General features: G+C 40.3%; 1 protein-coding gene across 1 annotated transcript in view; it reads left to right on the top strand.

Annotated features, from left to right (window-relative positions):
- Nucleotides 1-24,528, top strand: part of PKHD1 (PKHD1 ciliary IPT domain containing fibrocystin/polyductin) — a 445,700-nt gene that overhangs the window by 179,602 nt on the left and 241,570 nt on the right. Inside the window, exons 40-45 of the mRNA XM_068960604.1 lie at nt 2,402-2,527; nt 5,940-5,996; nt 6,237-6,367; nt 17,583-17,695; nt 19,154-19,259; nt 21,259-21,393. Of these exons, the coding sequence (XP_068816705.1) occupies nt 2,402-2,527; nt 5,940-5,996; nt 6,237-6,367; nt 17,583-17,695; nt 19,154-19,259; nt 21,259-21,393 (668 nt within the window). The remainder of the gene's footprint in view (nt 1-2,401; nt 2,528-5,939; nt 5,997-6,236; nt 6,368-17,582; nt 17,696-19,153; nt 19,260-21,258; nt 21,394-24,528) is intronic.

The following is a 24,528-nucleotide window of genomic DNA, read 5'->3' as shown; positions in this document are numbered from 1 at the left end:
CAATTGAACATAATCAACAGCTACCCATCAAAAATTTACTCAGTCTGGCTCCTCAACCTCTGCTTTTGAGTACCTGCACCTTTATTTATTTATATGTTTATTAGGTTTTATTTGAAAAAGGGTTCAGTGCTTGAACTTCCCTGGTGACTCAGATGGTGAAGAATCCGCCAGTAATGCAAGAGACCCTGGTTTGATCCCTGGGTTGGGAAGGTCTCCTGCAGAAGGGAATGGCTATCCACTCCAGTATTCTTGCCTTGAAAATTCTGTGGACAGAGGAGCCTGGGAGGCTACAGTCCGTGGGGTTGCAAGTTGGACAGGATTGAATGGCTAACACTTTCACTTTTACTTTTCAGTGCTTAACCAAAGTTTGAAATCCACTGAATTAATACATTATCTCCTGTAGGTCTCTGTTAAAATGCAAATGTGTTTCCTGGGAGGGGGAAGCCCATTAACCCAGAGGTTAGAAACTTCTGGCATGCTTGCCAAAGAATCCTTTATTGTTTCATGCCCTACAGGCTCTCATGACCTGTGTGGCCAGCTGTCCTCAGTCACAGGAGTTAGCGGGTGTCGGAATCTTTGCTTGATGTTTCCTTTAGAGGTTTACCGTTCCCTGAACTCACCCACTATAGCTCTGTTAACACATTAGTCCTTACTGGTTGTTCAGATGTACCATTGTATTCCGAGGGGCAAGCAGTGATGTTATGGTGGAGACCTGGTCAGGAAAACTCTGCAGCAGGCAGTGTTTCCTGCATGAGTGGGTGTGGATGGGCTAACTTATTAGTGAGTGATGTGAAGGCATCTGGTACTGGGATCAAGGCGAATCTATAGACCCTGTGTCTATGGAGACATTGTAGTTGAGATTTTTCTAGAGAGTCCCAATTTAAAGGTCAAATTATTACATAAACCAAAGCCATTTTTCTAATACTTCAAACATTTGGTATCGATATAATTTCCCTCACTGTCTGGAAATAATACAAAGCTTCTTTTTCAGGATTTATAATTTTATTATACAAATAAAATATTTTAATTATTTTAATGTGAGTTTTCTCCATCAGACTCAAGATACACAAATGCAGGATTTACTTAGTTTTATTTATCTTTATACCTCTGGCACAAGACATAATTCCTGAAATATATAGCTGATACTCAGTAAATAGTTGTTCATTAATTGATTCAGTCCACATGTATCGATTTGGGAGGTCATAAAATATGTTCATGGAGCCAGTGTAATGATTTTCGTAAATGTCAGTTTCTCTTAGCACAGTAGAAGGTATTTCCCCTCCAGTTCCACAAACCACCGTATTCAAATGTGAGAGTTCTGGTCCTCAGACTGATCTCTAGCTTTACTTACAATTTGGATAAATCAGGAATTTGGGATTAACAGATTCACATATGTGAAACAGATAAACAACAGGGACCTATTGTATAGCACCAGGAACTGTGTTCAATATTTTGTAATAATCTGTAATGGAAAAGTTTATGAAAGGGAATATGTATATATACACATGCTGCTGCTACTGCTAAGTCGCTTCAGTCATGTCCGACTCTGTGTGACCCCATGATGGCAGCCCACCAGGCTCCCCCGTCCCTGGGATTCTCCAGGCAAGAACACTGGAGTGGGTTGCCATTTCCTTCTCCAATGCATGAAAGTGAAAACTGAAAGTGAAGTCGCTCAGTCGTGCCCGACTCCTAGCGACCCCATGGACTGCAGCCTACCAGGCTCCTCCGTCCATGGGATTTTCCAGGCAAGAGTACTGGAGTGGGGTGCCATTGCCTTCTCCGATATATATACATGAACATATACACATATATATATATACATATATACACATATACACACACATATATACATATATACACACATATATATACATATATACACATATATATGCATAACTGAATTACTTTGCTGTATGCATGAAATACTGTACATCAACTATACTTCAATTAAAAGGATAACTTCATAGCTCAAGATATAACGACTACCTCTCCTCATGCTGGATGCTGTTTTCAGAGGTCAGAATTGGTCTGTAAGCCTCAGCTGTTTGTTTCTTGAGCTGTTATCCACTACATTGTGATGAGAAGTGGAAATGAAGTCGCTCAGTCATGTCTTGAGAGCCATGCATTCCTCGTGGTTTGGCCATACTATCTCTTTCTCAGATGGTTTTCTTTTCTAACATGTGGCCCTTGGATTCCACTTTGGTTATCTTTGGTGTCTTTAAGATACATTGGTCTAAGCTGCCTGTTTTTAAAATTGCTGCTGCCAGCTCCTTATTTCTTGAATTTTATTATTGTGTGGAAGAGTGTTCTTAGTTATATTGTAGCAGTATTTGGGGATGATCAACAGAATGTGAGGAACCTTTGAGATTCCCTTCTGTTTACCTTCCTCTTTGTTGTTCAGGTTCCTATTTGCAGGGTTGCACAGTGTGGCGGTCCTTCAGCAGAGGCCTCAGTGTGTCCCAGACCTCAAGCCTGAAGGTAGACAGTAACGTGTTCTACGATATTTCAGGCCATGCACTGCTGGTGGGTAAGTGAAATGAGCTGGTTTAACTTCGACATTCTGGTGGAGGATGCATTATTTTTTTTTTTAATTATTGTTCCTAGATTTGAATTTCCAATTTGTAAAAACTTTAGTCTCTGATCTTTAGAAATAGGCTGTAGTTTGAAATTCTAGTTGTAAATTCAGTCATCTTTAATTGGTTTACTAAGCTTTACCCATAGGAAATGAATTTTTATTTTTTGTTTCTTTAAATTTATTTTAAACATTTTATGGAGGTATAGCTGGCTTATAATGCTGGGTTAATTTCCGCTGTACAGCAAAATGGTTCAGTTATGCACATATATACATATACATATATATATATATATTCTTTTTTCATTTTGTTTTCTATTATGGTTTATCACAAGATATTGAGTATAGTTCTCTGTGCTCTATAGAAAGACCTTGTTTATCCATCCTCTGTATAATGGTTTGCATCTGCTAATCCCCAACTCCAAATCCTTCCCTCTCCCACCCCACTACCCCCCTGGTGACCACAAGTCTGTTCTCCATGTCTGTGAGTCTGTCTCTCAGGAAACTGATTTTTAAAGATGGACATTTCAGTTCATGTTAATCAATATACAATAAATACAAAATTTATTGTCAGCAATGTTAATAATAATTCAAAGTCACATAAATATGTCTTTGTGCAGCCTCATGAAGTGTCAAACCTGGATGTTGAACAAGGAATTAAACATTTTTGAATCCTGTTCTTCACTCCTTCTGTGGCTTGTCGAAGAAGCCTATGTTTTAAGAATTTTCTAAATGGTCATCTGTATTGACATTTGTTTCCTAAAGTCCATTCCCTTTTTGATGCTTAGAGTTATCCTTAAAAAGATCAGACTGCATCATCTTAAAGCCCTTTAAGAATTTATTTCTTTTAGAATCTAATCCAGAATCCTTACTCTGGCTTAAAAAACTCCCTTCGTGACACTGCTTCTACTAACCTTGGTATACCTGTCTTGCTCTTTTTCTCTCCCTCTGTACTCTCACTACACTGACCTCTTTTAATTCTTTCAAAAGGCCACACTTCCTCCTGCCTCAGGACCTTTGCACAGCTCTTGCCTTCTGTTCATACCATTCATTCTCCTCCTATGATAGCCCTCCCTAACACTCCCAAATCAAGTCTGTCTGTTTAAACTCTTTTATTACCAATCATTACTTATTGATTTAAAATTATACATCATGTTTCTGATCATCTGATCAATGTCTGTTTTTCTATTAATACCAGATTTCATGCGAACATCATCTCCTTAGTACTTAACAGAACTTTTAAATAGTGCATTTGGAGATATATTTGTTGAAAGAAATAAATCTATTAATGAACAGAAGGTCTCTGGTTATATCAGAATAATCAAATCAGAGGTTTTCAGTGAAAGGAAAATTGTAACTGTACTTGTTAGCTAGTGTTTTCTATTTAAATTAATTCTGTGATATCATCAGTGGGAAAATGTGCATGTTTCATTTAGGAATGATCTGTTAAGATAAAAGCTGGAAAGGTTCTAACTGTGGGAGGGAAATAGTTTAGTGAGAAAATATGGATCATGTAAACTAACTCCTGGGCTTCCCTGGTAGCTCAGCTGGTAAAGAATATGCCTGCAAGGCAGGAGACCCCAGTTCAATTCCTGGGTCAGGAAGATTCCCTGAAGAAGGGTAGGCTACCCACCCCAGTATTCATGGGCTTCTCTGCTGGCTCAGACAGTAAAGAATCTGCCCGCAGTGTGAGAGATCTGGGTCCAATTCCTGGGTCAGGAAGATCCTCTGGAAAAGGATAGGCTACCCACTCCAGAATTCATGGGCTTCCCTGGTAGCTTAGGCGGTAAAGAATCTGCCTGCAATGTGGGAGACCTGGATTTGATTCCTGGGTTGGGAAGATCACGGGGAGGAAGACATGGCAACCCACTCCAGTATTCCTGCTTGGAGAATCCCCCTGGACAGAGGAGCCTGGTGGGCTTCAGTCCATGGGATCCCAAAGAGTCAGACATGACTGTGTGACTAAGCACCGCACAAACTAACACCAGCTCTAAAAGGCTAAGGGCTAAGGACAGTAGAAGTTATCAGGTGCAAGACAGTCTGATTGGAAAAGGACAGGGCAGTCAGACTAACACATGGAAGGCTGGCTTTGCTTATTTTTACTTTTATTGCTGTAAAGGAAAAGTTTGTTGAAACCCGGTGCAGAAATTCAGCGAGGCACCATAACAATATTATTTTAGAGGGAAACAATTTTGTGGAATTGGTATTAACTAGGCAAGGAATAAAACCTGCAGGAGGAATTTGGCCTTGACTGCTTGGATATTGTGAGTGGAGGCTCTTTGATCTCTACTGTGTTGTAGGTGATGGAATTAAAATATCTGTCAGTGAATTTTAGATAAGTTACTCAACTCATGCAAAATAAGTTTGCAGCCTCAGATGCATGAAATGACATAGGAAACCCAGATATCTGAAGACCTAGAAGAAAGGGGATCTGTGCAGCTGCTCTGTATGGATGCTGCACGGTTGACCAAGTCTCTGTAGAATCCATGTGTGCGTGCTAAGTTGCTTCAGTTGTGTCTGACTGTTTGTGACCCTATGGACCGTAGCCTGCCAGGCACCTCTGTCCATGGGATTCTTCAGGCAAGAATGTTGGAGCGGGTTGCCATTTCCTTCTCCAGGGGATCTTCCTGACCCAGGGATTGAACCTGGGTCTCAGTCTTTTGCATTGGTGGATGGTTTCTTTACCACTAGTGCCACCTGGGAAGCCCTTCTGTAGCGTGGCCCATGCCCTTTTATTCTGTTCTATTTCAAACCTCCGATCTGAGTGTGAGTGTCTCAGATCCTGTCTAGCCTATTTATCCAGGACATTCCAGATCTTCCAGGGGAAGAGAGGGGCATGCAGATGGTTGGTGGCCAATTCAAAGAGCTCAGGGTGGGGCTGGACATAACAGGGGAGCCTGTGCCATTTAACTACAGAGACAGTCACTTAGATTCTTCTTAAGAAGTAAAACAATAGATCTATTTCTTTGTTATTTTTATTTAAAATGAGCTTCTGATTTCTCTGATAGCTCAGTTGGTAAAGAATCCGGCTGCAGTGCAGAATATCCTGCTTTGATTCCTGGGTTGGGATGATCCCCTGGAGAAGAGAAAGGCTACCCACTCCAGTATTCTGGCCTGGAGAATTCCATGGACTACCGTTTATGGGATCATAAAGAGTTGGACACGACAGAGCGACTTTCACTCACACTCTGATTCATGAAGTTCTAGCACTAAAAGCTTCACATAATCTGTATCTGTCTGATTCATAGATAAAAACACACGCACAAATTGAAGCAAGCCACACCAAAACAAGAAATAGTATTAAAGAAGCTCTCATTTTCCTGGGTGGCACAAAATGTGCTGAACTAACATCATCTTTTGTTCTCAGGTACATCCCCCGAGATAAGGTATATCCCTTGGGAGGTTATTCCTGGAGGAGAAAAGGGTAAATATGTAAATAGGTTTTAAATTTATTACCATCTGTTTAAGTTGTCATACATTTTATAGACAGGGCTGCTGGCAGAATATTAGATGTCTTAAATTTGTTGAACGCACTAGATGTTTACAGCTGTTTATATAATATATGTATATGCATGATGAGAACTATAACATATATTAGTAGAAATAAGAATGTTGGGTTGAGTACATATTAATTATGTTGGCGAATCCCCTTTTCTTAAATTAGACTGGTCAGAACAGGGGAACATAATAAGAAACAATGTGATCATTCGTGTTTCTGGTGCTGAGGGACTCTCCAGTCCTGAAGTGGTGACACCCTCTGGTATCTACATCCGCCATCCCACCAATGTTATAGAGGTAAGAGCTTCAGATCCTCTAGAGAGATCAGAGCTGAGAGGCATAATGTTCACTCTGAAAATTATCCTGAGTGGCAGCATCAGTGTTGTGGGATAAATCACTTACTTGGTGCACATTGGTAATGGGAAACTACTTTATGATTTTTGATTAAACAGTTTTAGGATAAATGTAATCATTTCCTCAGAATTCCCATTAACATTCTTTGAAGCAATGTCTTTATGAACTGAAATGAAGTAAATACTGATTACTTTCTGGTCATAAAATATCTTCCTGAGTTATATGTGGTGGTCACTGAATTTGGCCTTGATTCTGATAATAATTATTAAAATCTTCATTATGCTACTGTATTAATGTGTTCATACTATTGCCCTTTAAGAGTGTTTAAAACTGAGGGTCAGCAGAGTCGTGAGGTGAGTGAGAGCATGTCAGATTCCAGGATGAACAGAGTACAGTTGACTCTTGAACAACATGGGTTTGGACTGCATGAGTCCACTTATACTCAGAGTTTTTTCCATAGTAAATGCTACACTCTCATATTATCCACAGCTGGCGTGGAACCATGGACACCAAGGAATCATGTATATACAGGGCCGATTATAAGTTCTATGTCAATTTTTGACTGCATAGAGGGTCGACACCTGCAATATCTGCAGTGTTCAAAAGCCAGCTATACACTCTGTTGGCCTTTGTTTTTTTTAAAATTCCATTATTTAGTACAACTTAACATTACTTTTTCTTGGTAAATTTCTATCTAAGCAGTTTAAGGAATTATTTTTTTCTGGTAGATTAACCACAAATCTGTGAATGAGGAATGGTATCAGAGTAGTGTGAAGGCCATTTAGTTTCCCCTTTTCCAAAGGTTTTGTCCCATGGACTATCTATGAAAGGGTTAAGGGCCTCACTCTTCAGGACATGGCTCTGAGTATCTACTGTGACAATTATGCCAAGTTTCTGAGGAATGGAGAGAATGAACATCTCTCTCTCTCTCTCTGATCATCTGTTTTTAATTACCTTCAGCTGAATAACCCCTAATAAAAGTCATGGTTATCTCTTCAACCCTCTGCCAGACTCTTAATTATGTTTATTCCAAGCACAGCACTTACACACTATTTTAGGTGCCTAATAGGGGCAGCTAATATGCCAGTGAGGAAAGGAGGCAGAACTGCATGGACTGAAGGAGACCCAGCCCTAGACACAGAGCAACGAGAGCAACATTTAACTTGTTGGCGAGCACAGGGCTTGTTGCACAGCCGTCCCAGTAAGCTTTGGGGACTTAACAGCTATGATTTATATAGTTTCTTGGATCGCAGAATCATGACTACTTTGAAATGCCTAGAAGAAAGGACACCCTCAGAGATGCCCAGGTCATCTTCCTGCAGGAGACTAGAATGTATCTAAATCCACGCTGAGTGTCAGGGGTGCTGCCTGCTTTGCTTCACTGGGTAGAGTCTTGTCTCTGGGGCAAGTGTCCTGACTACTAGTTGACTAGTAAGAAATGAGCTGACTAGCAGCCACTATGAGGATCAGTGTGGATGTTCATTAAAAAACTGAAAATAGAGTTACAGTATGATCTGGTGGTCCCACTCCTGAGCATGTTTCTGGAAAAAATGAAAACTCTAATTCGAAAAGAAACATGTACCTCAGTGTTCATAGCAGCACTATTTGGAAAAAGTGAAAACTCTAAAATTCAAAAAGATACACTCACCTCAATGTTCATAGTAGCACTATTTATGATAGCCTAGGCATGGAACCAATTTAAGTGTCCACTGAATTGATAAGGAAGATGTGGGGTGTATGTATATATATATATATATAAATTATTTATCCATAAAAGAATGAAATAATGCTATCTGTAAAAACAAGGATAAACCTAGAGATTATCACACTAAGTGAAGTAAGATAAAGAAAGACAAATATCACATGATATCACTATCTGTGGAATCTAAAAAAAAAAAGGTACAAAAGACCTTATTTACAAAACAGAAATAGACTTACAGACATAGAATACAAGCTTATAGTTACCAAGTGGGAAAGGGAGAAGTGGAATAAATTAGGAGTTTGGGATTAACAGATAAATGTTACTATTTATAACATAGGTAAATAACAAAGACCTACTATAGAGCACAGGGAACTATATTCAATGTCGTGGAATAACCTGTAACGGATACGAGTATGAAAAAGAATATATATATTTGTAATTGAATCACTTTTCTATATACTTGAAACTAACACAGAACAAACAAAACAAAATGAAGCGAAAGAAATGAGCCGGCTATAGGTGTAGAGAACCAGAGGACCACATACGAGCTCATAGGCCACCTGAGACTTTGTAGACTGACCTGTGAATATATTGATCCCCAAACAGGTTTTCTGATTCCTGTTAGATGCCTTCCCTTTCCATTCATTTACTTTCTTCCTCTTTACAAAGTTAAAAAACAATACAGTGCCTGCATTTGGAGAATGAGATTTTAGTTTAAGGTGGTAACATAAATTCATTAAGTACATTCATTAGGTATATTCCTGACATTTTCTTCTTCAATGATCTTAAAATTCTGTTATAAAATGATCTTAAATTGGCTTGTTAACTTTTAGTCCCTATACTTGCTCAATAAAAATTAATTGAATATAAGAAATGAATGGATGTAGGTATAATTCCATAATCAAAGAATGGGGAGAAGAAAGAGGAAATTAAAGAATGGATCCCAAGATCCCTCAATCATTTTGATGACTGAAAAATAAGGTGTTTCATCTGTGCCAGCATTTAGATCCCACGGAACTCATTTCTGATTGTTAAATTTTGCACAGTCCCCTCCAATTTTGCAGCTGTGCCCCTGGGGTTCTGCTGTGCTGTCTCTTTTGTGTTCTGTTGTCTGGAATGTGCCACAACCAAGGGACTGGGCATATGTGTCAGAACCTAAAAATTAGGAATGTCTCTTAGTGCCTGTGAAAGTCATTTCAGTCATTGGACAAATAGTAAGCTCGTGTTTATTGTATTTTAAGTGGATGATATGCATTAAAATGTATCTTAGAAATATATTTTTATTCCAAAGTGATAATCAGGAGGCTACAACAGTGATGGGGTGGTGCATGAGGTGTAGTTTGTGAGGGGTGTGTGTGTGTGTGTGTGTGCAGTTTGGCACAATATTTTAAGCTATGCATTACTGTGAATCAATAGGATTTTCTTTTTTAAAAAACTTTTAATTTTTAAATAATTTTAGACTTAGAAGTTGCATAAACAGAACCAAGAGTTCCTATGTGCCTTTTCCCCAGCTTCCCCCAGTGGTACATAACATAACCATTCAGTTCAGTTCAGTTCAGTTCAGTTCAGTAGCTCAGTCGTGTCCAACTCTTTGCAACCCCATGAATTGCAGCACGCCAGGCCTCCCTGTCCATCACCAACTCCCGGAGTTCACTCAGATTCACATCCATCGAGTCAGTGATGCCATCCAGCCATCTCATCCTCTGTCGCCCCCTTCTCCTCCTGCCCCCAATCCCTCCCAGCATCAGAGTCTTTTCCAATGAGTCAACTCTTCTCATGAGGTGGCCAAAGTACTGGAGATTCAGCTTCAGCATCATTCCTTCCAAAGAAATCCCAGGGCTGATCTCCTTCAGAATGGACTGGTTGGATCTCCTTGCAGTCCAAGGGACTCTCAAGAGTCTTCTCCAACACCACAGTTCAAAAGCATCAATTCTTCGGCTCTCAGCCTTCTTCACAGTCCAACTCTCACATCCATACATGACTGCCATAGGGCAATGGCACAACCAGGAAATCGGTGTCGGGACTATATTATTATGTAAACAAAAGCCTTTAGATTTGAAGGTGACCTAATCCCAGTGGCTGGACAACCAATCCAGAAAGCCTACATTATAGACATTGACCTTGAAATCTCTGGCCTAGCCTGGCAAGCAGGAAGAAATGGAGCTGATCCTTAATTAAATCTCTGCAGTGATTTGTAGTTGTAAATTGTTCCTAGATCCAGAGACTAGGACCAAATGTTCTGCCCAGTGCATGGAATTCACCTTGGCTCCCAGGCAGCCATCTTTACAGTTCACTCACCTTCAACTCTGCCTGGTATAAGGATATTTCAAGTGAGATATTCCTTTTTAGTTTTCATAGCTGCAAGCGGTTCACTTACCTCACTGCCCAGGGTGCCACTGAGCTAAATTTGGGGCAGTTTCTGTGAGAAGCAAAATCTTAGCCTTGTGCCCTTCTTGCTAGTGAGGGCTCAGTGTGGTAGTCCTGTTTGAGTGGCCAAGGAACTCGAGGTGTTCCTTTGTATACTCCTTAGATAGGTCTTGCCAGGCTTTCCAGCAAGGATCGGTGATGGTTCTTCCATGCATAAGCTGTAGCACTGGGAGCACTTCATTTCCAGACTGTCTCCCTTCCACACTCCAGTGTCTTGCGTCCCTGACTCCTTTATGGGCATTTCTTGTTACCTGCCCAGAGGCTTCACCTTTCTCATAGACTTAACCTAGTTTGACCTCAGGCTGGAAGGTTTTTGCTCTCCATCAGCGAGAGACTGTGCACTCTGAGTGCTCCAGAACATCCCATCTGTATGTGGGCTTTGGACATTTCCCATGACCAGACCCCTATTTAGAATAGCCAATGGAAAACCCCTAAAGACCAGTCCTTTGGAAGCATCCATTTGATTTGAAGGGAATTTGTTCTGGTTTGTGAATCAATTTTGTAAGGAATTCTGTGTTTAAAGGCTGATTTCAGCTCTCTAGCTCTCTCCACTCAATAGCTAATGTATATTTAAGAGCTGCCCGAAGGGTTGACTCACTTTTTTTTTTTTAGTGACTACAGATGCACACCTCAAGGAGCTGGCATACTTGGGCAGTTAATTTCTCTCTGGAATTTCTCTTCCTTGAATGTCCATAATACATTGACTTCCGCAAAGAATTGATTTCCACACAAAATTCCTTGCTTGCCTTAAACCCTTCCCCACAAGCCGCTGGCTACCTGCATACATATGTGGTTTCTTCTCATGAATCGTTTGTAGCATACCCAATTGGAATGGAGAGTAAAAAAGGCTGGAAAGTAATGCCATCCAACTGTTTAAGTGCTTCTTTTATTAAAAAAAGTGAGCCTTACTGGCTAACAGAAGACCAAAGTTGCAAATTTCCTGCCCAACTATAAATGTACTTGGAAAGCATTTTTCTATGATCACCCAGGTGCTCCAAAAATACTAATGACACCAGGGCAGATGATTTAACAAATCTATTCATTCTCTCAAAATACATGCCTGTCTAGCCAAGACAATGAATAAGGGTGAAGTCCTTGGAATATATTCTGGAAATACTTGAATCTTTCCCTTCCTGGTAGAGTCGTGGTAATGAATTAGCATCTCATCGGTAATGAAATAGAAGTGTACATTCAAGTTGAGACGATCATCTCTAACCTCTTGTGAACCTTTCTTGTTGTTTGTATACTTTTGCAGAAAAGATAGGAGTTTCAGAAGCTCCCGTTATCTAACTCTCAGTTCTCATATACTCATGACCTTTCTAGTGACTCACGGGGCGGTAGAGAGAGACACAGCCACTCTGCACTGGCTGTGTGGAAGATGGAGCTTCGTATGTGCTTCTCTGAGGAAGTTTCCTGTTGTGTAACCATAACAGAATCAACAGTCACATTGCTTGCTTGTGTTTCTTTGAGGGTGCTTTTATTTAGTGCTTCCACTGGGCGCTTGGATCTGTCAGCTTAGGAACAGGGATTCTTCCAAAGCTGAGGATCATAAGTGCATGTCTTATTTTCTAGCTGAGGGGAGAATTGCGATAACTGATTCAATTGCTATTAAGTGTTCTTTGGGGGAGTGTCTAATGGAAGATTTGATGGTTTAAAAAGATATAAATACCCTCCCAGTAAAAACTGTCAAAGTATTCTTGTTATAATTACCATGTTTTTATATTTAGGTTGGTCTTTCCATCAAAATTTGGAGATAGGATACTGGAAAATGGGTATGGGTCATTTCAAGAACACATACAGACGATTTTTTTTAACCATGCTAATATTAGCATGGGCTTCCCTGGTAGCTCAGATGGCAAAGAGTTTGCCTGCAATGCGGGAGACCCAGGTTTGATCCCTGGGTCAGGAATATCCCCTAGAGACGAGAATGGTTACCCACTCTAGTATTCTTTACTGGGAGAATTCCATGGACAGAGGAGTGTGGCAGGCTATAGTCCATGGGGTTGTGAAGAATCAGATGCAACTGAGTGACTTTGAGCAAGAGAGTATTTGGGGCCATAAGATTCTTTGGTTGTGAGAGGCTGTCCTCTATAAACTAGCATTCCTGATTTCTGTGCGATTAATGCTAGTAAAACCCCTCTCTTTCTGAGTTATGACAACAGAAACTGTCTCCAGAAATTTCCACATGCTCCCTGCGGAACAATATCATCCCAGCTGACAAACACAGCTCCAGACTCTACCCTGCCCCCCAAGATAATTGGGGTCTTAAACATGGCCCAGGTCCCCTGAAGTCACGTTAGCATCTTTAATAGTGATTCAGCTTCATATTCAATGATATCCAAAAGTCACTTTTGGCGTGTGGAAAGATATGTGATTGGAATTTTAAGTGGCTTCAGGAAATGGAAGAAGTGCTCAGAATCCAAAAGAATGAAGTGCAGTGGAGCATGGGCATCTGGTGCACAAAGAAAGAAGGCGTTCTATGGCTGAGTGAAAGAGTCCTGGCTGGCGGGTTACAGATCCCCGGAGTGAGCGAGCCTTCAGCGCCCCCAGTGAATGAGAGGCTGATATTCAGGAAACAGCACCCATGATTATGTCAGTAAGCCATGGCCCACCTACCAGGTCTCAGCAGTGTTGTCTCCCTGCCAGGCCTCCCATCTCAGGGTTAGTTCTGGCCTTCACTCACAGTTCCCCAGAGGCCAGGAACCTCCAGGGGCTGGGGCACTGGTTTCTCCTTTCGCATACGCCAGGAGTTGAGTATTGTTGGTTTTAAAACATCCTATTTCAGGGCTCCCTTTCCCCCTGGCACACAAGGTGTAGAGCTGAGACTGGGCAGCTTGTTCCCTGGCTTTCCTTCTCTGGGTTCCCATGGGAGCGGACAGATGCCCACAAGTACATAGGATGTATCTAGAATCCTGATCTGTCGGCTGTTCATTCCTCCCACTAAAACAGAACAGCCCACGTAGCATTGACTATTGCCTGGGCTTAAGAGGTTGTAAAGTCAGGCTACAGGGATCAGCCTGATATCATAAAGAACTGAAGCGGGAAAGGTGGGGAGTTTCCAGGCGGGGACTTCCCAGGTGTTCTTGTGGTAAAGAATCCACCTTCCAATGCAGGAGACATAAGAGACATGGGTTCAATCCCTGGGTTGGGAAGATCCCTTGGAGGAGGGCGTGGCAACCCACTTCAGTGTTCTTGCCTGGAGAATCCCATGGACAGAGGAGCCTGGACAACTACAGCCCATAGGGTCTTAAATAGTAGGACGTGACTGAGTGACTTAGCACCACTCATGGCAAAGTCATCCATTGTCCAAGACAGCAGGCTCTTCTTAGCTCCAGCTGATCTATGGCTATCCCACAGGAATTGCGCTCAAAAATTTTTTTTTAAGTGTCTGAGTTTTTATCTCAAGTCTCCTGGTTTTAAAATGGTGCAATAAAATGCACATTTTTGTAAACATTGGATATAAACAAGCAAGGTACCTCTGTGTCTAGTATTACACTCTTTAGGGAGTTGGCTTTCGACTCTGTCTTAAAATATACTATATAATCATGGATATTTGCAGGTATTTAATTGAATTTATATAAAAATAAGCTCTTTGTGTTGTTTGCTCAGAATTACAGCCTCAAAGTCATATCATCAATTGGAGAATTTAGGTTTTATATGAGCATATCAGTTCAGTTCAGTTCAGTCACTCAGTAGTGTCCGACTCTTTGTGACCCCATGACTCGCAGCACACCAGGCCTCCCTGTCCATCACCAACTCCCAGAGTTCACTCAGATTCACATCCATCGAGTTTGTGATGCCATCCAGCCATCTCATCCTCTGTTGTCCCCTTCTCCTCCTGCCCCCAATCCCTCCCAGCATCAGAGTCTTTTCCAATGAGTCAACTCTTCACATGAGGTGGCCAAAGTACTGCAGTTTCAGCTTTAGCATCATCTCTCCCAAAGAAATCCCTTCCAAAGAAATCCCAGGGTTGATCTCCTTCAGAATGGACTGGTTGGATCTCCTTGCAGTCCAAAGGACTCTCAAGAATCTACTCCAACACCACAGTTCAAAAGCATCAATTCTTTGGCGCTCAGCTTTCTTCATAGTCCAACTCTTACATCCATATATGACCACTGGAAAAACCATAGCCTTGACTAGACAGACCTTTGTTGGCAAAGTAATGTCTCTGCTTTTCAATATGCTGTCTAGGTTGGTCATAACTTTCCTTCCAAGGAGTAAGCATCTTTTAATTTCATGGCTGCAGTCACCATCTGCAGTGATTTTGGAGCCCCCAAAAATAAAGTCTGACACTGTTTCCACTGTTTCCCCATTTCCCATGAAGTGATGGGAACAGATGCCATGATCTTCGTTTTCTGAATGTTGATATGAGCATGTAAAAGGCATTAAATTATTTAGAAGATAAATCTTATCAAGAATTATAGGTGATTGAAATGATTGAATGGCAACAAGAGTACCTTGAGGGGATTTGAGTTGTATTTGAACTCAGCTGCTGTGTCTCAGAGCTAAGGCATGGCTAGTGCTATCAATGGTTTGTTCAGAGGATCAGAGAGAGGATCAGTCTTTGTGGAGACTTGGCTTTAGGGAGGCCTTTGCCCCCAAGTGTTTTTCACATAACAAAGAGGAGAGCTTGGATTAGGTGATGCAAGTAAGCTTGTCCCTGTGAAAATTTACAAGGGTGTTTTAACATGAGATTTCAGCTATTGAGGTGGGAAAATTAAAGTCAAGTTGAACTGCCTGGAGGAAGAGGAATGAGGATATATTTGTTTTGATTTACAGTGTTGTGTTTAATCTCTGCTCTACAGCAAAGTGACTCAGTTATACATCTTTATATTATTTTTCATATTCGTTTCCATTGCAGTTTATCACAGGATATTGAATACAGTCCTCTGTGGTATACAGTAGCACCTTGTTGTTTATTTATCTTATATATAATAGTTCAGTTCAGTTCAGTCGCTCAGTCGTGTCCGACTCTTTGCGACCCCATGAATCGCAGCATGCCAGGCCTCCCTGTCCATCACCATCTCCCGGAGTTTACTCAGACTCACGTCCATCGAGTCCATGATGCCATCCAGCTATCTCATCCTCGGTCGTCCCCTTCTCCTCCTGCCCCCAATCCCTCCCAGCATCAGAGTCTTTTCCAATGAGTCAACTCTTCACATGAGGTGGCCAAAGTACTGGAGCTTCAGCTTTAGCATCATTCCTTCCAAAGAAATCCTTCCAAAGAAATCCCAGGGTTGGTCTCCTTCAGAATGGACTGGTTGGATCTCGTTGCAGTCCAAGGGACTCTCAAGAGTCTTCTCCAACACCACCGTTCAAAAGCATCAATTCTTCAGCACTCAGCCTTCTTCATAGTCCAACTCTCACATCCATACATGACCACAGGAAAAACCATAGCCTTGACTAGATGGACCTTGGTCGGCAAAGTAATGTCTCTGCTTTTGAATATACTATCTAGGTTGGTCATAACTTTTCTTCCAAGGCGTAAGCGTCTTTTAATTTCATGGCTGCAGTCACCATCTGCAGTGATTTTGGAGCCCCAAAAAATAAAGTCTGACACTGTTTCCACTGTTTTCCCATCCATTTCCCATGAAGTGATGGGACCAGATGCCATGATCTTCGTTTTCTGAATGTTGAGCTTTAAGCCAACTTTTTCACTCTCCTCTTTCACTTTCATCAAGAGGCTTTTTAGCTCCTCTTCACTTTCTGCCATAAGGGTGGTGTCATCTGCATATCTGAGGTTATTGATATTTCTCCCGGCAATCTTGATTCCAGCTTGTGCTTCTTCCAGTCCAGCGTTTCTCATGATGTACTCTGCATAGAAGTTAAATAAGCAGGGTGACGGTATACAGCCTTGACATACTCCTTTTCCTATTTGGAACCAGTCTGTTGTTCCATATCCTGTTCTAACTGTTGCTTCCTGACCTGCATACAGATTTCTCAAGAGGCAGGTTAGGTGGTCTGGTATTCCCATCTCTTTCAGAATTTTCCACAGTTTATTGTGATACACACAGTCAAAGGCTTTGGCATAGTCAATAAAGCAGAAATAGATGTTTTTCTGGAACTCTCTTGCTTTTTCCATGATCCATTGGATGTTGGCAATTTGATCTCTGGTTCCTCTGCCTTTTCTAAAACCAGCTTGAACATCAGGGAGTTCACGGTTCAAGTATTGCTGAAGCCTGGCTTGGAGAATTTTGAGCATTACTTTGCTAGCATGTGAGATGAGTGCAATTGTGCAGTAGTTTGAGCATTCTTTGGCATTGCCTTTCTTTGGAATTGGAATGAAAATGGACCTTTTCCAGTCCTGTGGCCACTGCTGAGTTTTCCAAATTTGCTGGCATACTGAGTGCAGCACTTTCACAGCATCATCTTTCAGGATTTGAAACAGCTCAACTGGAATTCCATCACCTCCACTAGCTTTGTTCATAGTGATGCTTTCTAAGGCCCACTTAACTTCACATTCCAAGATGTCTGGCTCTAGATTAGTGATCACATCATCATGATTATCTTGGTCGTGAAGATCTTTTTTGTACAATTATATAATATAAACTATATAATAAAACTATTATATAATAGTTTGCATCTGCTAATTCCAAACTTCCAATCTATCCTCTCCCACCTGCTACCCCCTTGGCAACCAGAAGTCTGTTCTCTATGTCTGTAAGTCTGTTTCTGTTTCAAAGATATATTCACTGGTGCCGTATTTGAGATTCCACATATAAGTGACACCGTATGGAGTTGGTCTTTCTTTCTGACTTACTTGGCTTAGTGTGATAATCTCTAGGTCCATCTATGTTGCCACACATGACATGATTTCATTCTTTTTACTGGCTGAGTGATATTCCATTATACATACACAAACCTACACACACACGCACCACAGCTTGTTTTTCAGAATGAATGTATGATCAAGGTATATCAATATGACTTGGTAGGAATTAAGTGAGAAAGCAGAATGAGCACATTTAAAAGTCTCTCCAGCAGCCTTATTGTAATGGACTAACTATGATTAAACTATAATTTCTGCAGGGAAACAGGGTGTTTGCTGCTGGTTATGGCTACTTTTTTCATCTTGTGACCAACAAAACATCCCAAGCTCCACTTCTCTCATTTACACGGAATAGTGCACATTCTTGTACAAGGTAACTTTGGGGAAGTTCATCTACATTTTGGGTGTAAGGTTTATCGTTTAACATTTTTTTTTTTTGTACAAGACTCATAGAGAAGATTGAATAATGCTTGGCATCCATATAAGATTTGATGATATATCTGAGTGAGCATCTTCGGTCATAAGTTTGGTGGTGAAGGGGAGGGGAACAAAGAGAGAGGTCATTTGAGGGGGCACAGGACACAGAGTCCCTTTTGTGGCCCAAGAAGAACTTAATAGAGAGATGAATTAAACTCCCAAGAGACTGGGGGCACCTGGGAGGCCACAATGCCTGAGCTCAGGAGCTGAGTGGGGAGATGAGGTTTGGAGAAGTTCTTTGCCTGTGACTTGCACACTATGAGATGAGGGTGACTAGTTCAAGGTCTTTGTTATTTAGAGGATACAGTCATCTGCTCAGAGCAAGGACTAGGAAACATGGTAGAAAGGTAAGGAAAATGTGAGCTTCAGAGTCAGTCAGGACTTGATTCAGAGCTAGACTTTAAGTAACTTGCTTTTTTCCTAAAGAGTCAGACCTTTATTTGTAAAATAGGGACACATCTCTATCGAAAGTTTGATTTGAAAGTTAGAGGTGACTTATGTTATACACCTAACAAAACAATCTGGAATATGGTAGGAACTCAATAATTGATAGAAATAATTCTATTAAGCAATTTATTATTAATATTATTATGTTTTACTGTGTTGTGTGGCTTGTGTGATCTTGTTTCCCTGACCAGGGATTGAATCTATACTCTCAGCAGTGAAAGTGCAGAATACTAACCACTGGACCTCCAGGGAATTCCTCAATATAAATGATTCTGATAATAGTTACATTAATAATAGTGAGATAATATTGTAATGATGGGAACTTATAAGGAGACTGGAATGAGGATTAAGCACCATTGTTCAGCCATGTTGAAGTGCTGGCTGAGCTAGGATCAGTACATGCGCCATGAAATTATTATTAAGATGACAAGGTTTTTTATTTAATCTAGCAGCTTTCAGCAACCCTGGGATATGAAGGGAGAAGGTATCAAAAAATGCCACAATGCTAGGCCATTTCAGGGAGAAGCACAAAACTTGCACGGGTTGTAAGCTCTGGTATATGGCTTCCTCAGCAAAGGGGTGGATCTAGAAGAGGCTGATGAAAGAGTGGGGCTCTGTAGGGCTAGTCAGGGGTGTCCAGGTTCCTAGGAAAGAGCTGATAGAATTTACAGGGGCTGATAGAATGGAAGAGCATCATGGAAACCTGCAGCTTGTTGAGATCCAGGCGCAGGTCACAGAGGGTGACAGAAAGAAAGGCCGAGGGATGGGCAGTGACCATCAGAGAGAAGATCTCCTCTTCAGTCTCACTTATTCCCTTATTCAGTATCTTCAGTTTTATATTTTCCAATGAGTGAGACATATGGAATGCAGAAATCAGCCGAATTTCACTCTTTATCTTTCTCCCCAGGTCTGGTCTCTTTGTATACCCAAAGTTTCAGCCACCTTGGGATAATAGCACTGGCTCCACCCTGTTCCAGAATTTCACAGTTTGGGGAAGTGCAGGTGGTGCCCAGGTATGTTTCTTTAATTTTTTAAAGTTAGAAATGTCATTTATTTTCCTGTGGTGACTTATTCTGAATCTCTACTTAAAGGGTGATGATTTGTTTCTGGGGGAGGATTGCTATATTATCACAGCTTTAAGGAGCCAATAGCATCATAGGTGTGTATGTCAAATAGTTGTTGAATGAACAGATTCCTAGTCAGTAAGCCAAGGTTTGTCCATTGCCTCTGTGGTGACTTTTCAGAAGCTCTAATAGGGAACAACAGAATCGTAGAGATCTGCAACCAAGAAGAATCAAAGGAGGTCATCTATTCTTCCCCTCACGTGCTTATTTGGGGAAAAAGTTAAGGCTCAGAAAGTAAAGGGATTTGCCAAGGGTCACACCGTTTGCTAGTAGCAAAATCAGGTGCAAAATCCAGACTGCAAAAGTTGTGTGTTTGATACCTAACATCCTCTTTCAGTTGTAAGAAAAAGAAGTGCTGTTCATCAATGAAACACAAAAATTCCAGATCAAAGTGGCATTCTCACTTTTACCAATGGGCCAAATTTTATATTCTTTGAAAGGAAAATGTTCATGTTACTCATTTACTTTTCTTTATTGCAGTGACTTCTTATAAGAAAGCGTTGTATGCTCACTATTACCAATACCATGTAAAAATTATCCAGGGTCTCTATTTGGTGTTACACAGAGAAAATTACATACATTTGGTCTCTGCCATGGAGAAATATGGAGCCTAAGATACAAAGATGAAGACATACATCTACAGGACATTCAGAAAATAGAATAAAACATATAATTAAGTCACAGTAAGACAGTTAGGTATTTATTTCACATATTCACTGGTTCAACATAAGGAAAATGATCATAGATAGGGGGGAAGTTTCAGAATACAAAATTGGGATAGCTAACAGGAAGAATCCCAGTTGTACTAAATATTTTGTTTTCATTAAATTTGATAAAGTACTTTGTTTCTCATTAGCGCAATGAATATAGTGGGGACAAATCCCTCTTATGCAGAGAAACAATTTGTGCCTTCCAGAGGGTATGATGCCTGTAATGAAGTAAAACCTGTTGTCAAATTAGTTCAGGTCATAGCTATATTGTTTACATAAACCTCTGTGTCTTCAAAGATCTATCATTCTATAAAAGGTAATGTCGAGTGCATGTAGAGTGGCAAATGCAAGCTATTCAGTTCTTGAAAATTCAAGCGCAAAAACTGATTGACAAGTGAAAGCAATAAACTATGGTAAATCAAGGTTACCATGGCCTTAATTAATAGGAAACTCCCACTTGAAGATATGAATGTAAACATGGCCCTATTTAATAAACAAAGGGGTGACTGTATAAGTTTAACTGGCAGTCCTGACCTCCACCCTGATTTTCAAAATGGTTGAACTGAGAGCTGGGAGAAGTAAAAGTCTTGCTGAAGATCACTTAATTAGCTAATATCAATGCCAGGTAAAAACTTAGGCCTCTGTTCCCCAAGCTAGTGTGATTCTTCCAACTCTAACAAGTGTGTTTGGTTAATCCTTGATCCTTGTTTGGAGCCACTAACCTAAGCTGTATACACATAGAATGTATTTTGAGTCTATAGTCATGCTGAATTACTTACTTCTTATTTGCAAGTTTTTGACAATCTTAGTTAATAATACTGAGGTAAATATTAAGTACTGGAGTTCCTGGATGTTTTGTTTTTCTCCATTAATTTTGTGTGATTTGACAATTGCAAGCTTATTTTAAATACATGAAGAATTCACATTGACCTTTATAATGCATCAGTTGTTAGGAAGAGAAATGAAAAGTGCAGAGGGGATGTTACCAAAGGGGGCTAGTCAATGCTGACCTCACGGCAACTTTAGGATGCCTACACAGATATTGATGGACAAAAGCTGCTTAGATATGATATAGCACACTCATTTATACTTAATCAATAATTAAAGAAGCTACAGGAAAGCTGCAGGAAAAGCCGAGCCTCAGACTTTTGACATAACATATATTGTTGTTTTTATAGATTTTTAGAAGTAGCAATCTTCACCTGAAAAACTTCCAGGTTTATGCATGCAGAGATTTTGGAATTGATGTCTTGGAAAGTGATGCAAATACATCAATTACTGACAGCTTACTACTTGGTCATTTTGCCCACAGGGTAAGTGCTGTCATGTGATTCTTTTAAGTTGTTCATCAAAACAGAATCATATGTTCTGGGTCCTTTGATGATTCAGGATATGTAATTTTAATAGAATTCTTTAGCAAATTTTGTGTTTAGTTGGTCAAAGTTAGAGGATTCTTTGATTTGTAGCAGTGGTCAAGCACACATAAGATTTCCGTGTGTTGTGTTCGTATAAATCACAAAAGCCCTGAGTGGCACACAGAACTCTTATCTGGTTGCGATTTAGGGTTTTTATCCACACCAATTTAAAAGTCTAATAATTTTATGTTCATTTATTCTAACCTCACAAAGTTTATGAAATAGTGTGAGTCCATTTCGTCTTTATGGACTGTGGTTTGCCAAGTTTCAACATCAACATTTTGTTCATAGGGTTCTTAATCTATTTAGGGCCCCCTCCCATTAAAAAATGGTGATATAAATTTGTGTTGTTTGCTATAGTTTACTAGGGTTTCTTAAGTGATTCCCTAATACTTACCTCAGTGTGTGTGTCTACATGATAAACTTCAAACTATGGATGACTTCCCCACCACTGCATGGCCTGGGGACAAGAATGTAGCTGAGCTGAGGACTTCTTGGATAAGAAGTACTAGTTCTCAAGGGAAATCCATGGCTGCCATCGGTTTCTGACCTATAATGAGTCCTTATGTTCTTTTTCTTGAAGGAGTAACATGCATGTTAGTGTCACAGTTCATAATAATCATAGATGGAAGAGACCTAGAGTACTTCTGGGGACCAAGGGAAGAGTGTTCTCTTTAGCTCATTCCTGAATGCTTTGACCAACTGACATTTAAATGATAAGTTTTTACTTTGGTGCTTCCTTTGATGATTCATAACCACAGATACCAATCTTGAGTTAAAAAAAAATCACTTTCTTATTAAGCTACATTTTCCTACGTTTAATTCTCCAGCTTCCTTCCTTCTTTCTCTTCCGAACCCTCGTTTTTAGGAGGGAAATACCTGCCAGTTTTTCCTTTGCTCTGAAAAGATTACCGCCTTGAGAGATGATTCTTCTTTTCAAGTTCCTAAGTTTTCGAGAGAGGATGAGACCCAGATTTAGATTCTGTGATACGGGTTGACCTAAGGCCCATAAATTTCTCAGAAACAACCTTAGAGAAGATGCTAAAAACAAAACACCCATCAAGCTGAAGAACTAAGTGTCCTGGCAAATTAATGTCACAACATCTTAATTGATGCTAAATAGACATCATAATTAGTGGAAGAGTGACATAAATTAAGATTCAGATTATGACAAAAGGGTGCTTTTCATAACAACATATAATCTCACCCCTGGGGTATAATTCACCAGCGATGCAATACAGCTGAGAACTTCTCAGTCTTCTAACAAGTAAGTGCAGGACCAAAGTCCTTGGATGGAAAATGTTAAACAGTTTCTTATAGGCATGATCTAGATCTTATTTAAGCATCTGAACCTTAAAGCCATGCAATTTTATTGTATATATGTATGACATTATCACATATACACAATGGAATATTACTCAGCTATTAAAAATGAAACTGGGCCATTTGTAGAGACACGGATGGACCTAGAGGTTGTCATAGGGGGTGAAATAAGTCAGAAAGAGAAAAACATTATAAACTGATGCATAACTGTGGACCGTAGAAGAGTGGTACAGATGAACCTGTTTGCAGGGCAGGAAAAGAGATGCAGATGTAGAGAACATGTGGGCACGGTGGTAAAGGGGGAGTGGGGTGGGTTGGGAGATTGGGGTTGCCATATATACCCTATCACGTGTAAAGTAGATTGCTAGTGGGAGGCTGCTGTATATACAGGGAGCTCAGCTCAATGTTCTGTGGCGACCTAGAAGGGTGGGATGGGGGTGGGGTGGAAAGGAGATCCGAGAGGGAGGAATATATGTATACATATAAGTGATTCAATTCATTGTATGCAGAAACTAATACAATATTATAAAGCAACTATATCCCAATAAAACATAAATAAAGCATGTAATATTAGAGGTAAATATTACCTAAGAGTTGACCCAGTTAGAACTCTTGAATTTACAGGTACAGAAATGGAGGCTTTGGGAAGCCATATGAGAACCGAAGATCATGCCCAGTATTGTGGAGCTTGGACCACCTAGATATCATGCCTGGTCCAATACTCATTTAATTACATATGGGAAAATGGCCTTGGCAAAAAGTATTTATTAGTGCTTACTCCAATGTTCTCTGAAGTGTTTTCCATGGAAGTCTAGATCCAAGAGAGGGTCTGAGAAAAGGAAGATTCTTAGGTTAATTACATATAGGATATGCTAGGCACAGTGGTAAAAAGTCTGCCTGCCAATATAGGAGACACAGGAGATGCAGGTTCGATTCCAGGATTGGGAAGATCCCCTGGAGTAGGAAATGGCAACCCTCTCCAATATTCTTGCCTGGAGAATTCCATGGACAGAGGAGCCTGGCAGGCTACAGTCTGCAAGGTCCGAAAGAGTCAGAAAAGAATGAGTGACTGAGCGCACACACATACACATGCTGTTTACCATCCCTCCCATCCTCTGAAATTCACATTGTGTATTAACCCATTAAAGTCTTTGCAAAGTTCTAGGGTTAAAAGAAAACGAAAAATCTATGAATCTTTATTTAGCGCACTATTGCTCAGATTTATCTGGGAACCACTTTATTGCTGTATAAAACTGTATTAGTTGTTGTTGTTGTTGTTTGGATGCCAACCTCTCTTTGGTTGTAGAAATCTGACTTTAGCCTCTTTCTTTCAAATCTGCCATTTCTTTAGGAATTAAAAATTTCAGACCCTTTGGCTTAGTCATTCTTAGACCTTCCGCCTGCATGTAATTGGTGACACACAGTGATCAGTAAGTCGTGTTCTAAAACAAACACTAGTTTCTGGAAGAATTTTTTATTAGAAAGGATTTTTTCCCATTAGACATATTTGTTTATGTTGGAACTCTCATACCCAACGTTACCTTGTTATTGAGATGAGTAGAATAATTTTCAGTGAGAATGGCTTTATTATGCAAGAAAAAGAGATGTGCAAACCATCATTATACATCCAAGTTTGGTCATTGTTGTTTGTTTATTCTGCCATACTAGCCTTGCTTTTAATTAGCACTCCCTTCCACAGTTTCCAAGATG

This window comes from Capricornis sumatraensis, chromosome 22 (assembly GCF_032405125.1).
Source record: "Capricornis sumatraensis isolate serow.1 chromosome 22, serow.2, whole genome shotgun sequence".
NCBI classification, from domain to species: Eukaryota; Metazoa; Chordata; class Mammalia; order Artiodactyla; family Bovidae; genus Capricornis; species Capricornis sumatraensis.
The sequence above is the reverse complement of the archived record's forward strand: the minus strand, read 5'-3'. Positions and strand labels throughout refer to the sequence as shown.